The sequence below is a fragment of the Penaeus monodon genome, chromosome 42, assembly GCF_015228065.2.
Source record: "Penaeus monodon isolate SGIC_2016 chromosome 42, NSTDA_Pmon_1, whole genome shotgun sequence".
Taxonomy (NCBI): Eukaryota; Metazoa; Arthropoda; class Malacostraca; order Decapoda; family Penaeidae; genus Penaeus; species Penaeus monodon.
In genome coordinates this window covers 9,479,325-9,494,324 of record NC_051427.1, presented here as the reverse complement: position 1 = coordinate 9,494,324, position 15,000 = coordinate 9,479,325, and the positions used below count along the sequence as shown (strand labels likewise).

Genomic DNA, 15,000 nt, shown 5'->3' with positions numbered 1-15,000 from the left:
ATTTTATTTTGTCTATTTTGTTTACACATAGATGGTTCAGAAGTCACCAAGGAGTCAAATGTTAGGTCTACCTGTTTTGCCTGTTTACCCCACTCCTTGAATATCTGGAAAGAAATCTTTTGATTTGAATTGTTATTGCTACTGTTAACGATTTTATGATAATAATAATATTAACAATAGCATCAGAAATAAATACTTTTTTACCCAGAAATTAAAGAAATGAGGTAAACAGGCAAGGACATGTAGGCCTAGTAACTGTTTCCTTGGTGAAAAACACTTGTTAAGCCATCCACATGTAAAAAACAAAGCTACAAACAGACAGTGCATGTACCCAGCAAAACCTGGAAGAAAGGTAGTGACCATGTTTCCCTACTCTTGTAATATAATGCATTCTAGTCCTTGTTAAACATTATTCATTTTCTGAATAGCATTCTTATTTACCCTGTCAAAATGAGCCCCTGACAAATTGCTACTGTCATGCAACTTTCATTTATCTTTCCTTTTGCTTAAACTACCTAAATGATATAAAAAAACATCATACAATCTGATGGTTTAGGGGTTAAAATAGTATAGTCATAAAATAATGTCTCATCTTATAATCAAACTAAAAAGCATATATTTCTATAACTGATAATATTCATCTGTTTGACTTGCTGCTCTAAAAGCAATTTATATTTTTTTAATCAGTACAGACCAAATTCAAATAATTTTATGGTGAATGTTTTAGCCATTATCAAAATATCAAAATGCATCACAGCCAAATAAGAGCACAGAGGAAGAACAAATATTTAAAAACGGAAAATGCCCATCTATTTGATGTTATATTTTCTTTTTCATCATGTGTTTCCCATTTGTTCTATAAATATTTTTCTTAATTCTTGAAAAAAAAAGAATGCCAAATAAATGGATAATAAAAATTACCATATTCATATAAAAGATTTCATTTACCAAATTTTTGTTTACAATTTTAAATCAGATTCTTAAAAATATGTCCAACCACAATTTCATTCCCACCTTTTAACACCATATAATTTTTTACCAGAATGAAAATATTCAGATAATTTTACAAATAAGAAATACACAATCATGTATATTTCCCTTTCCTCAATAACACTATGAGTAAATAATGAGGAATTAGAAATGACTCTTAAGATCTCTGGTATATTTTCAAAAGATGTCAAAATCTTTAAATGATAAATAATGTCTTTTTTTTCCCTCCTTGAGTATTAACGAGATACAACTTACAATACATTGATAAAGTAAAGGAATAGGTTAATATGTATACAGTATATGGTACATGTATATATTTATAGGTATATCTATGTATCATCTATTCACTTCTTTTACTTATTCCATTAATAGATTTTTTTTTTGAGATCTCTAAATATTTTGCTATGATGAGGAACACTGTTCTTGAGTATTATTGGTTACTTTGAATGGGAAGAATAGAAATCCTAGCCCTCCTAAATGCACCATGAATAACACGTAAGCCTTCAGAACGACAGCAGGACGCCACAGCTACCCACACTCGCCAACTTTACATTGTTGAGGCGGCCAATTGAATTCAGAATATCCTGCCCAACTAGGACTCTCCCAATGGAAGACATTTCAGAATACCCAGGCATATCCCTTAGGTAAATGCCAAACTGGGATGGGTTGTGGTCCTGCCCGTAGCCTGTATAGTAGTAGCCAGCCACCAATCCTGCCACAACATCTTGGTGGTTCTTTTCGCCACGCTCCATGCCCTCGAGTGCAGCCCCACCAGAGCCGTCGTTGTTCTCATAGTCTCCACCCCAAAGTTGCTCGCCTGGCCGCCCTCTGAGGGAAACTGTGAGAAAGCGAGTGTCGGCGTATGATGGTCCGCGCTCTCCAGTACAGAAGTACATGAACTGGAGCGTTCTACCAGCATTGTCGAGGAGCTGGATGTACACGCGGCCTTGTACACGCCCTGCCCACTCCACCTCCAAGAATGCTACCACAAACTGCTCATCCACCAATCCTCGCACAGACTCGTACTGCAAAAGGCATCCAGATATTGCATCCTCTAAACAAAAAAAAAAAAGAGGGATTCCTAACAAATTAGTACAGAACACATACTACATGTCTGATAAAAAAAAATCAAAAGAATCAACAAAATGTAGGTAATGATAAAAACAAACTTGGGACACAAAACAGCTCTAGAAAATCAAGAAAAATTATGAATGTTCATATCATTATCTCTACTATTTACAATGAAGTATTCCCTAAAAAAATATTTGATTTCCTTTTATCATTCTCAAGTGGGAGTTTCAAAATTATTCTTTCTAAAATCTACTGAAGACTTCTTAAAAGTACTCTTTGGAAAATTATGTTTTAATGTCATTTCAAAACACCTGAAAATAGAGTAAAAATAACTAAAGAACTAGGCATTTATTTATGTATATACATGTATGTATGTCTATGTATATGTTAATGTGTATGTATGTTTATGTATATGTTTATGTGTATGCATGTATGTATAAACGTGTGTATAAGTGTGCATAAGTGTGTGTATGTGTATGTGTATGTATATGTATGAACTATGTAGAAAATTTATGAAAGTGAGAGAACATCTTCACATTGCAAGGGATGTATTTGACCAGTTTTAATTACATCTTCATCAGAAATACACATAAAAAAGAAATCGGTCAGATACATCTCTTGCACTGTGAAGATATCCATTCTCATTCACACATTCTCTAAATGATATGTATGTATATATGCTACATATATGAGGGGCGCTCATTAAAGATTTCCCCTCACTTTCACTTATCCCAGGAGGCTGAAATTTCACATGCATAATGATACACATCTCTATATGTCATGTGTGGATTTCCAATCCTTAACTCATAACATTTTCTGTTACAGTAGTGAAGGTGCAGTAAGGTGTAAAAATAGAACCAGTGAAGTATCGAGCAGTGATCAGGTTCTTGTACTTGTATGACTGCATACTTTGATGAAATGAAAGCAACTTATGGGGAAGATGCCCCATCATATGATGTTGTTAGACATTGGCATCGCTAGTTCATGTGTGGTTGGAGATCTGTGGAAACAGCTCCTATTCCAGGGGGTTCCCAGTCTGCCACTGATAAGGACACCATCCATCAAGTAGAGATTGATGTATTACTGTTCATCAGCTAGCCTAAAATATCAAATTAGTGTTGAGTATATGGACAAAATCATTCATGACCATCTGCATATGCAAATGTCTGCTTGATGAGTTCCCAGCTACTCAGACCTTTTCAAAAGCAGGAGCGAGTCCATTGTCCCAAGGCTCTTTTAGCCATGTGCCAAGAAAACCAGGAGGACTTTTTTGACAGACTAATTATGCAGGATGAAACTTGGGTTCATCACTATGATCTGGAAACTAAGGCCCAGTCAAAACAATGGAAGCACTTTAACTCACCATCCCCCAAAAAGGCACATGTCACACTCTTGGCAGGCAAGGTCATGCTTACAGACTTTTGGGAGTAGTGATGATAGATTTTCTGGCAAAAGGTACAACAATTAAAGGAGCTTACTATATTTCACTGCTACAGAAATTGCGAGAGGCTATCAAAACCAAAGGTGTCTGCTTCCTCAAATACAATTCCCCCCCCCCGTTCACAACTCTCACAATGCCCATGTGGAAGCACAGTCCTCCTTTACTCTCCTGACCTTATATCATCTGACCTTCACCTCTTTCTGTCCATGAAGTAATTCTTGAAGGCAATGTTTCTGAGATGATGAGACACTGATTTCTGAGTCACTTCATAGCTTCAAATGCAACCTGTGGACATCAATAAGTGAGGAGTCTACAACTGCATAAAAAGATGTGAGAAGTGTGTCACTCTTGGTGGGACCTATGTTGAGAAAGACTAATAACTGTACGACATTTCATTCCTGTGCATCCATGGGAAATGGATCAGGGGAAACCTTTAACGAACAGCCCTCATATGTATATATGCATATACATAAATACTGTAATATATGATATAAAGGCACATATATAAACACAGACATAAACCACTTGCACCTTGTGATCATTTGTATCATGGGTATATATCATTCTCCTCTTTCCACAACAAAAACTCCTTTCTATCATATGTTATGCTGCCAATGGTAAACAATGTTGAAGATACAATTAATTTCTCTTTATACATGTGTTAACCCTTTCCCAACGGGTGGCATGTATGTACATGCCATGGCATCCCTGGACTATCTGCCAGTGGCATGTACGTACATGCCATGATGTATGTATGGCCATGCCTTGAGTTTTTTTTTTGTTACAATTATGGCAAAATAATATTTTTTTGCCACTGAAAATGTGATTAAGTAGTTTTTAACACTTTTTCTCATTTTTCCTATACTATGCATTTCATAAAGGCTTCTCGGGCTTCCGAGGTTAGCGTAAAAAAAATTACATCGGTAATCGACCACATTGGCCAGTGATATTATATAGTATTCATGAAGTGATGATGTAAAATGATCTGAAAATACCGATATGTATTTTTGAAAAAAAGAAAAGAAAAGAAAAGAAAAAAAGAAGAAGAAAAAAAAAAATCACATTTATAAGAACACTGAACATAAAAGTATATCTATATGGAAGTGATAATATAAACCTGTTGAAAGTTTATCTTATAAAATAACTTGGGGAAAAAAAAAAAAAAAAAAAAAAAAAAAAAAAATACAACAAAACCTACGGTTTCAAGTCCGTATTTTATTCAGACTATAGAGCAAATAATGATCAACTATGGAGTCTATATAACAACAAAAATATCCTACAGTCTTGATTTATCATGAAATATGGCAAATAGAGACCTTAGAAAATAATAATACTGAAAGCACAACATTGGCTCTTAGTATTACGAAGAAAAGGCAAGGGATGCTGGTATTTGGCATGGGCGGTCGCGCATGCTAGGGTGACGATATGAGTCCCCGGCAGTGGGGCCCTGGCCACTATGAATACTACCTATCAGGTAAGGGTTAAAACTGGTTATCTATATTCACTTGTGCTCAAATAACGAATTCCAAGTGTGATCTATGCCACTGTAATACATCTTTCTCTTCTATGAAAGTTAGTTAATACAGTATATACCTTTCTATATTGCTATATGACCTTAGATGTCTAGCACATTTATTTTGCTTTTAACTATTGCTTAATACAGTAAAAGCAAGATAAAAAGAATATACAGAAATACTTGCATAAAATCATACTTTTCTTAATTCTAATATTCATCAGATTACTGTTATCATCTTCATCATTATGATTATTATTGTCACTATTATTGCTATTGTTATTATTATTATCATTATTATCAATATTATTATTATATTATCATTATTATTATCATCATTATCATTTTTATGTTATTGTTGTTATATAATTATTATTATTATTATCATCATCATCACCATTGTCATACTTATTATTATTATTGTTATTCTTGTTGTTGTCACTATCATTACTATTATTATTTTTATTAGTATTAATAATAATAATATTATTATTATAGTAGGAGTGGCAGAAGTAGTATGATAACTATTGTTATTATCATTATTATTATTATTTTATTATCATTATTATTTTCATCAACATTTTGATTATCATTATCATCATGATCATTCTCATTATTATTATTATTATTATTATTATTATTATTATTATTATTATTATTATTACTATTATTATCATTATCACTATTATTATTATTATTATTATTATTATTATTATCACTATCATTGCTAGTACCATTACTATTACTAATATCATTATTATTGCTAGTATCATTATTATTACTATTATCATTATAATTACTATTACTATTATCATTACTATTACTATCACTATTATCATTACTACTATTACTATCATCATTATCATTATGTAATTACCATCATTATAACAATACTACCATTACAGCAACAACTACTATGACTAGTAATGATAATAATAACAATGATAACAACATAAAAATGAAAATAATAATAATAATAATAATAAAAAAAATAATAATAATAACAACAATAATGATATCATTAAATTATCATTATTATTACTTATTTCATTATCTATCACTATCAATATAATTTTGTTTCAATTATTATTATTACTTTGATCATTATCATTACTATAAAAAAATGCAATACCTGTACCTATGCAGAATATCTTTGCAATTTAAAACAAAAACACATTGCAAAACAATAGTCTTTTTTCCACCCTCATGTGATCATCAATATACTTATTTACTATCATTTTTTTGCAGCCTATAATACATAAATGTCCTTATGTGGAAATGTTTACATTAACTTCTGTTCCTTAAATGTTGTTGAATAATAGTGAATTTTACATTTTAATCAATAGTTATTTGCACCCCCATATGCTGTTATTAGGAACATGTGTGAACTGTGTTAATTCTTAGTAAAACTAACTTACCATAATCACCAAACATAAACACTGTACCATGTGGGGTTATTAAGATGAAAAACAATTACAATCACTTTTATCTCACAGTAACTTAGCCTTGTTATGAACTGATGCCAGCCACAACCCAGAAGCAAGAATGGGGTAAAAATACCCAGCTAGAACTGTGTTCATTGTGACAAATGTCGAAAAAGAGGTGAAATCTTCACAATACAAGAGATGTATTTGACTGGTTTCCACTACATGACTGTATTCATGATGAAGATGTAGCTGAAAGTATTCAGCTTAAAAAAATCAGTTCTAGCCACAAACCAGCTATAATATACTAAGCACACTATTCAAAAGCCTAATTATATTGTTAAGTTGTCCTTGTGTCAGCATTATTGGAATATAAAAAGAAAATCCCTTCAACAAAGAATCCTATACAATATAGACAGTAGTCAACCAAAATATCTGACCTTTTCTGTCTTCTCTTTCAACCCCATAGATGCGATAATAGCAAAGCCAAAGGTATGCTGTAAAGTATGCACTGACGTCCAAGTCCTGTTCCTTCAATCATCTTGAAGGATAAAATACTCAACCCTTCGACAATCAAATACCCTAAAAAATTATGTTAGGATTCACAACCCTGCATCTATTGCAATGATCACATTATGCAAAGAAAAATAACAGATTACCACTATGATGCCTAAAGGTATGTTATCAGATGCTAGGGGCTAAAAGATGGAGAAACGAAAAAGTAAGAAAGTATCCTATTGAAGAAAAGACTACAGTAGAACACACAAAACTATATTATGCATTCACAAAGAAAACAAAAATATAAAGATGATTTACAGAAGCTGAAAGTGCAAGCAACAAAAGTAAACTATTTTCGTGTTAAGTTCTTTTTTCAACCCAATAGTGCCGTGTGTGGCATGTACATTCATGCCATGCCAAACTGTGAGTTTGATTTATTAATTGTCACTACAAATTAGATGGCTCCACAAATACTTAGTCACACAGGAGTCAATTACTTGTACCAGCTATCTCACCTATTTACCCATTTCCTTGTTTTTGGGAAATATTCTCTTTTTATCTTATATTGCTTTATAACATATGTAACTTCTAAAACGGTAACAACAGCATCTATAATGATACTAATCGTAAAAAAAAAAAGAAAAAAAGAAAAACTTTCCCAAAAAACTCAAGGAAAGGAGAAATCAAGTGAGATCATTAACCCCTACTAAATCACTGCTTGGTGGCTGAGCACTTGTTTAGTCGACTACATTTAAAGGACATTTCAAAAAACAAAAATACTGTGCATACTACATTTCCCCGGCATCACTGGGTTAATGATAGGTTACGATCTCAGACCAAAAGGAGCAAGTGTATCCGCTTCCGTACATGAATAGCTCCTTTTCTCTTAATAATGACAAACACTTAACTATTAACTCTTAGCACCTAAAATATCCTTTTAGTTTTGTAGATGGCCAATAGGAATTATAAACAAGTGAAAACCTGAAGGAGAGATATGCTATCATGGGTGAAAAGTTCTGAGCCATAAGTACAGAAGGATGATGCAATTGCAGTAAGATTCCTACTTGGATAACTCATTTCGTGGAGGAGATAGCACAGGAGAATACAAGTTATTAAAAATTCTGGTAAAGAGATTAAAAGGTCTACCTTGGAGATATCAAAGCACATCAACATAGCTTGTTTCTTCCTGTAGTGTTCAATAAACAAAGAAAGAAAGAAAAAAAAAACTCATTCATACAATAACTTTCACCAAGTTTTTTCAATGAGTTTACCCAACTTGTGATTCTCCTAGGACAAAGGTAACTGGCTCAGAACTTATCTCTCATACTCTATGAAATCAAGAAAAATAGGTTTTCCTCAGTTCTCTCAGCTGTGCAAATTAGTCTATAAACATCAATTTCATGAAAATACCCCTTTATTACTTATGAGATGCAGCAAGGATATCACACTGTCCGGTTTCTGGTTGAAAAATGGATTCTGAACGTGAACATAGCAAGGCATAAATTAACCTTAAATAACACAACTACAAACAATCCTCTTTCCCAGTATAATAAAACTAGTCCCTTTCTTGACAACTTATTACTCACAGTTTTAAATCTCATGATCAACATTTTTTTCCCAAATGCTAGTGCCTCTTGCCAACATATAGAGAATGAATGGTTTGCAATCAGTCACCAAAAACTCTTTTATTTTCATATGACATCCTATAGAGTAAATGTAATTTAAAATGTTTTAAAAACAGTAATAAATGCTGTGACTCTTTTCACTGCTTGTACACGTTTGAAAATCTCTCTCTCTCTCTCTCTCTCTCTCTCTCTCTCTCTCTTCTCTCTCTCTCTCTCTCTCTCTCCTCTCTCTCTCTCTCTCTCTCTCTCTCTCTCTCTCTCTCTCTCTCTCTCTCTCTTTTTTTATATATATATATATATATATATATATTATAATATATATATATATATATATAATATATATATATATAATAATATATATATATATATATATATATATATATATATATATATATATATATATATATATATATATATACTATTATATATATATATATATTATATATATATATATATATATATATATATATATATATATATATATATACTAAGGAGTTTGACAAAGGGAAAAGTCCACATCCCTATCTATTGGGGTCTGGTGTTAACTAGCCTGAAATGACCAAGGAACAAGGCTGAATGAAACCTAATTTACAAGAAGCCACAGAGTGCACCTTACCAAAGCGATGGAAAACAAAGAAATCCACTCGCTAACACTTCCTATTTCACCCCTCCTCACGCATGACAGCTGGACCAACAAGTAAGATCCTGCGACTGACAAACAAGAACAGTAGTAGTATCATATATGTCAGGGAAGTGAGCTATCTGTGTGGGAGCTCTATTGACAGACAGTGTCAGGCACTTCATTCTCTCTTTTTCTTTCTCTCTCACTGTAGGTGAGCCAAAATAAACACAAATATAAACAGACAAACATACACTCATATCTACATCACAGAAACAATTTACATACTCATTCATCAGCTTTTTCTTCCCACTCAGAGATCCCTTAAAGCAAAGAAAGAAGTTTTCCTTACTTCTACGGTGATGGAGTCCTTTGGCGGCTCCCCATCTTTGAGGGCATGGAGGTGCAGCCGTTCGTCATGCACGGTGATTTTGGCGTACCGGTGGCTCCCTCGAGCTCCTCCTTCCCTCCTTAGCACTGCCCAAACATGTGCACCATTTGCATTAGCCTTCTGGATGTCACTGCGCAACTTCAGTACGTTGACGCCAGATGCCTGAAAAGGGTGAGGACAGTAGGTGAGTAAGATGGAAGCCTAACAAGAGGAAAAAGACTTACAATGGAAGGGAAAGAAGTGATGGCAAAGGAGAAGAAAATAAAGGCAAAGAGGAGAGATGAAAGGAAAGAAATGTGATGGAGAGGAAAGACAAAGAAGAATTGTAAATGATAGGAAAGAGGAAAAGAGGGATATGTATGAGAGAGGAGAGACAAAGAGAAAAAAGGTGAAGGGAGGGAGATGCAAGAGAGAAGAAAAAGAGGGAGAGAAAAAATATGTTGAGGCAGAAAAGAAAAAGGTTGAACAGAAAGAAATGCAAAAGAAAAAGAAAAAAAAAAGAGAAAGAAAAGAAAAAAAAAGACTGTGTTGAGGAGAAAAAAACTAGCAACAACCAGAGGGGAAAAAACTAGCAATATTAGTTGGCCTAAAAGATATTACCTTGTCACTTTACCCCTAAAAGACGACAAAGTTCTGCACTTCGTAAGCCCACAGAACAGGAAAAGTGCATCTTTTTACTGAAGCTCAAATTGTTCTAATATGGATGTCTAAAACATGTCTAATTTGGAAACTTTGTTGAATTAATAATCAACATACCTGCAATTGATAACTGCCATATTTTGTCCTTTAGGTGTAAAGAGAATCCAGTTAAATATGTTACTGAGGTATACAAATACAAGAAATAATAACAATAACAATAACAATAACTATATCAACAGAATAATAACAATACAATAAAGTCAATAACTTTAATCAAAAAAAGGGCATTTGAGAATAAGGTACAAAGCATATTGATAGCACATATGAATAGTCTAGGGAAAAAATTCAATATTATAGAAAAGAAAGAAGAAGAAAAAAGAAAAAAAAGAATGAGAGAAAGAAAGAGAGGAAAGAAAAAGGGGAGAAAGAGAAATGAAAGAAAATAATAAGAGAAGAGAAAGAAAAGCAAAAGAAAGAAATAATAAGAAAGAACGAAAGAGAGAATGGAGAAAAAAATAGATGATGTAGAGAGAGGAGAGAGGGAGTTGAGAGAGAAGGAGGAGAGGAGGGGGAGAGGGGAGGGAGGGAGAGAGAGAGAGAGAGGAGAGAGAGAGAGGAGGGAGGGAGAGGAGAGGAGAGGAGGAGAGAGGAGGGAGAGGAGAGAGAGAGAGAGAGAGAGAGAGGAGAGAGAGGGAGAGAGAGAGAGAGAGAGAGGAGGAGAGAAGAGGAAGAGGAGAGAGAAGAGAAAGAGAAGAGAGAGAGAGAGAGAGAGAGAGAAGAGAGAGAGAGAGAGAGAGAGAGAGAGAGAGAGAGAGAGAGAGAGAGAGAGAGAGAGAGAGAGAGAGAGAGAGAGTGTTAAAAGTTTCATTATTTCTAAATTCTCATAAAAAAAATAACTATATCAAAAAAGAGAAAAAAAAAGGAAATGAAAGAAAGAACAAAGTATAAATCACTGAATGTAATACTATAAACATAATAACATATCACACTCAATTTATAAACATAGATGAGACACCTGAACCCTCAAATATAACTTAAGTCATTAACCCAATGCCACCGGGAAAATGATGTGCTTATTTTATTATTTTTTTTGTGAAATGTCTCTGCACATAGATGGCTCTGCTAGTGCTTAGCCACAAAGGGAGTCAATTAGTAGACCTTGTGACCTTCCCTGATTTCACCTTTCCTTGAATTGGCTGGAAAAATTATTTTTTCATAATGCTATGAATAACGATGGTGTTATTTCTATTCTAGACATTATAATTACTATAATGTTATGAACATCTGTAACAGCAAAATACGGCAACGTAAAATATTTTCGTCAATCAAGGAAAAGGGTAAACGGGATAGACATGCAGTACTCATTCATGACTTGGTACAAGTATAGCCATCCATGTGTAAAAACAATTAAAAAAATAAACTCACAGTGGGTATGGCATGTACGTATTTGCCATGACCCTCGGCTTTGCGTTAAGATACTTACAGAATACTATAAAAAGGGGAGGGTTTCCTGTGTCCACGGTCTATGTCTGCAGTTCATACATACAAGACCTATTACACACAACACAAACCATCTCTCCTTGAACGGGAACGTCGACCGGTGAGATAACAGCACCGGCGTGCAACGTGCGGCAGAAGGGGCATTTCAGTGGTCCTCTTCTCATGATCTGGGCAATGCAAGAAGTGCAGAGGGTATGCTTGCAACTGAGACTCCTTGGGACTCGCTTCCTCGCATCGTAACACTCTAGGCACACTTGGCATTCGAGGAGTATCATGTTTTTCTGTAAAAAGATGATATGTTACAATGAGCCTGATGTTATATATTCACATATTTTCTTATCTTATTTTAACCTATTTTTGATATCAAAGGGTTGTCTTCAAGGACTATATATAGACATACATACATTAATACATAAACATCTCTCTATATATACATATATGTATATATATAGGGCCGCGGTGGCCGAGTGGTTAGAGCATTGGACTCAAGACTGTCACGGCGGCAATCTGAGTTCGAGGGTTCGAGTCACCGGCCGGCGCGTTGTTCCCTTGGGTATGGAACTTCACCTCGATTGCCTACCAAGCCACTGGGTAGGCAAGCCAGTCCAAGTCAGTGATGGTCCCAAGACAGGATAAAATAGAGAGAATGATTACCTAAAAGGTAACACCGCACTCTCCGTGGAAAGGAACTGGAGACCCTACCACGTATTCACTCCAAGAGCATCACAACATGAAAACCACAATTAAGTATCATGCTGTGACCACGGCCGCTCAAACATGAGCCTATACCGTAAAAAAAAAAAAAATGTATATATATGTATATATGTATATATGTATATATATATATATATATATATATATATATATATATATATATATATATATATATATGTATATATGTATATATGTATATATGTATATATGTAATATATATAATATATAAATATATATATATATATATATATATATAGTATATTATATATATTATATATATTATAATATATAATAGTATAATATATATATAATATATAGATATACATATATATATACATATACATATATAGAAAGAGTCATACAACATACATAACAATACACACACACACACACACACACACACAACACACAAACACACACACACACCCAACACACACACACACACCCACAAACACACAAACACACACACACACACACCACACACACAACGAACACATCACACACACACACACACACACACACTACATCACACACACACAACACACACACAAGGGTAAATACAATTCCTCTCGCATTACTATTTTCCTCATTCTCTGCCATAGTGATGACATATACCAATACACTACATTCTCTGTACATCCCTTATCTTCCAGCATTTTGCCTCTATGAATGGAGTCGAAAGCCTTTGCGACGTCTGCAAAAACCATCGTGGCTGTTGAGTTGTTTGCTCTGAAGCCTTTTATTAGTCAACTTACTGTCAGTATTTGTGCAGTAGTTGATCTATTAGGGCGGAATCCATACTGGTTCTTTCTTAAAATTGCTCTATTGGCAGTCTTAACCCATTTAGAACGAGTTTGTTATATACTTCTTATGCGATACAGGTAAACTGATTCCTCTCTAATTGCTTGCATTGCTTAGGTACTTTATTGCTTATGCAACTTTCAGTCCAATAAGATGGCATTTCCCCATTTAATGATCTATTGCATGGTTGTAAAAGGTCTGTAGAGAAGACTGGTAATGATAATTATTTTATAACTGACTAATTAGTAATGATAATCCTTTGACACAAATTTTTCTTATTTCTTTGGATGTGTCACAACCTGCCAAGTGGTATTTTTGCTTTGAGAGAGAAAAAAAAGGAAAGAAAAAAGTTACCAGAGTACAGTTTGCAAAGTAGGAAAAAAGTATCAGAAGTGTACCATTTTGTGAACTAAAAAAAAAAAAAAAAGTATTTAGTTTTACTCAAAATCGAAAAAAAAAATGTTTGTTTACCGTCACTAATTCCTCTAACATTAAACAAACATTTCCTCGATTTCTTTTTTTCCTGAAAACGTTAAAAGCAACACAAAATTCCACACAGAACGACTCTATACTATAAAACCCTACAAAGCTTTCTACTCGATCCACATCATCATTTCAAAAATATAACTTTGCACAAAGATATAGTAAATAGTTTCATGCTCCTTTTGCTAGCTGTTATCTCCCGTGAAAATAGGTTTTTTAAAAGGCTATTCTACAGAAAACATAAACCTCTTTCTACCTAAATCTCTTCCGACCTACAGACGTCGATTTCTAAAAATAAAAAAAAACCCTAATTTTCTACACCGTGTCACTATTCTTCACTATATCCATCCCTGTTAAAAACTTCTACGGCATATACACGAGGAGGAAACGACAAAAGGAAGGAAAATACACTCACAGGAAGATACAAATTCACCAAATTCCTTTTTATCTTCGTCTTTTAGGTTTGATGGCAGAATCCGGATTCATGTAAGACGTTCGTGTAAGTGACACCTGTGTGTCTTTGTGAATATGGGTTTAAATGGGTCTGAAATAAGAATCAAAAGATATCCAGATTAGTTAATTTTCTTGTGGGATTCACGAAATAATGCCTAATTAGGGAAATATTTCTAATCGGAGCGGTTTTCATGGAATTTTGAGGGAATGTAAATGTTGTCCTTATACGAACGCCTGTATATGAGCATTAGGTCAACGTGTTAGAGACATGTTTGAAGATCGCTAATTTTAATACAACCACAAACAAATGTTTCCCCCCGCAAAAACAGATGGATTAATGTGTGTCTATATATATATATATATATATATATATATATATATATATATATGTGTGTGTGTGTGTGTGTGTGTGTGTGTGTGTGTGTGTGTGTGTGTGTGTGTGTGTGTGTGTGTGTGTGTGTGTGTGTGTGTGTGTGTGTGTGTGTGTGTGTGTGTGTGTGTGTGTGTGTGTGTGTGTGTGTGTAAATTCATTAATCAATAAGTGATGGTTTAACAGCATTTATAACTTACTAACCTTGCAGAATTATCTTTTTCCCTCACAACTAGTTGGTTAACAAACGGTAGGTCTTTGGCAGAATTTTCACACAAAATCAGTTTTACGAACTCTTATCTGTTACAATTTCTTTATAACACGTCCACTCTCTCTTTTCCTTTTCTGTTTTGTCTGTCTGTTTAGCTCTCTCCTTCTGTCATCACCCAGGCTTCTCTTCTTTATAGTTAAATTTACCATATAAACGCCTATGCCTTGTTCCTGTGATATTGTATACTGATCAATTGG

General features: G+C 33.9%; 1 protein-coding gene across 3 annotated transcripts in view; it reads right to left on the bottom strand.

Moving 5' to 3' along the window:
- LOC119599453 (peptidyl-prolyl cis-trans isomerase E-like) overlaps positions 1–14,226 on the bottom strand; it is a 17,667-nt gene extending 3,441 nt beyond the window's left edge. Inside the window, exons 1-4 of one of the 3 annotated variants that reach the window (XM_037949235.1) lie at positions 14,125–14,225; positions 11,783–11,992; positions 9,534–9,734; positions 926–2,015 (exon numbers count right to left, since the gene is read on the bottom strand). In XM_037949235.1, coding sequence (XP_037805163.1) covers positions 1,494–2,015; positions 9,534–9,734; positions 11,783–11,986 — 927 coding nt within the window. In that variant the 5' untranslated portion in view covers positions 11,987–11,992; positions 14,125–14,225 and the 3' untranslated portion in view covers positions 926–1,493. Of the gene's footprint in view, positions 1–925; positions 2,016–9,533; positions 9,735–11,782; positions 11,993–13,965; positions 14,027–14,124 lie in introns of those variants that run through there. The other 2 variants (XM_037949236.1, XM_037949238.1) reach the window with 2 other exon arrangements.
- Between the last annotated feature and the right edge of the window lie 774 nt (positions 14,227–15,000).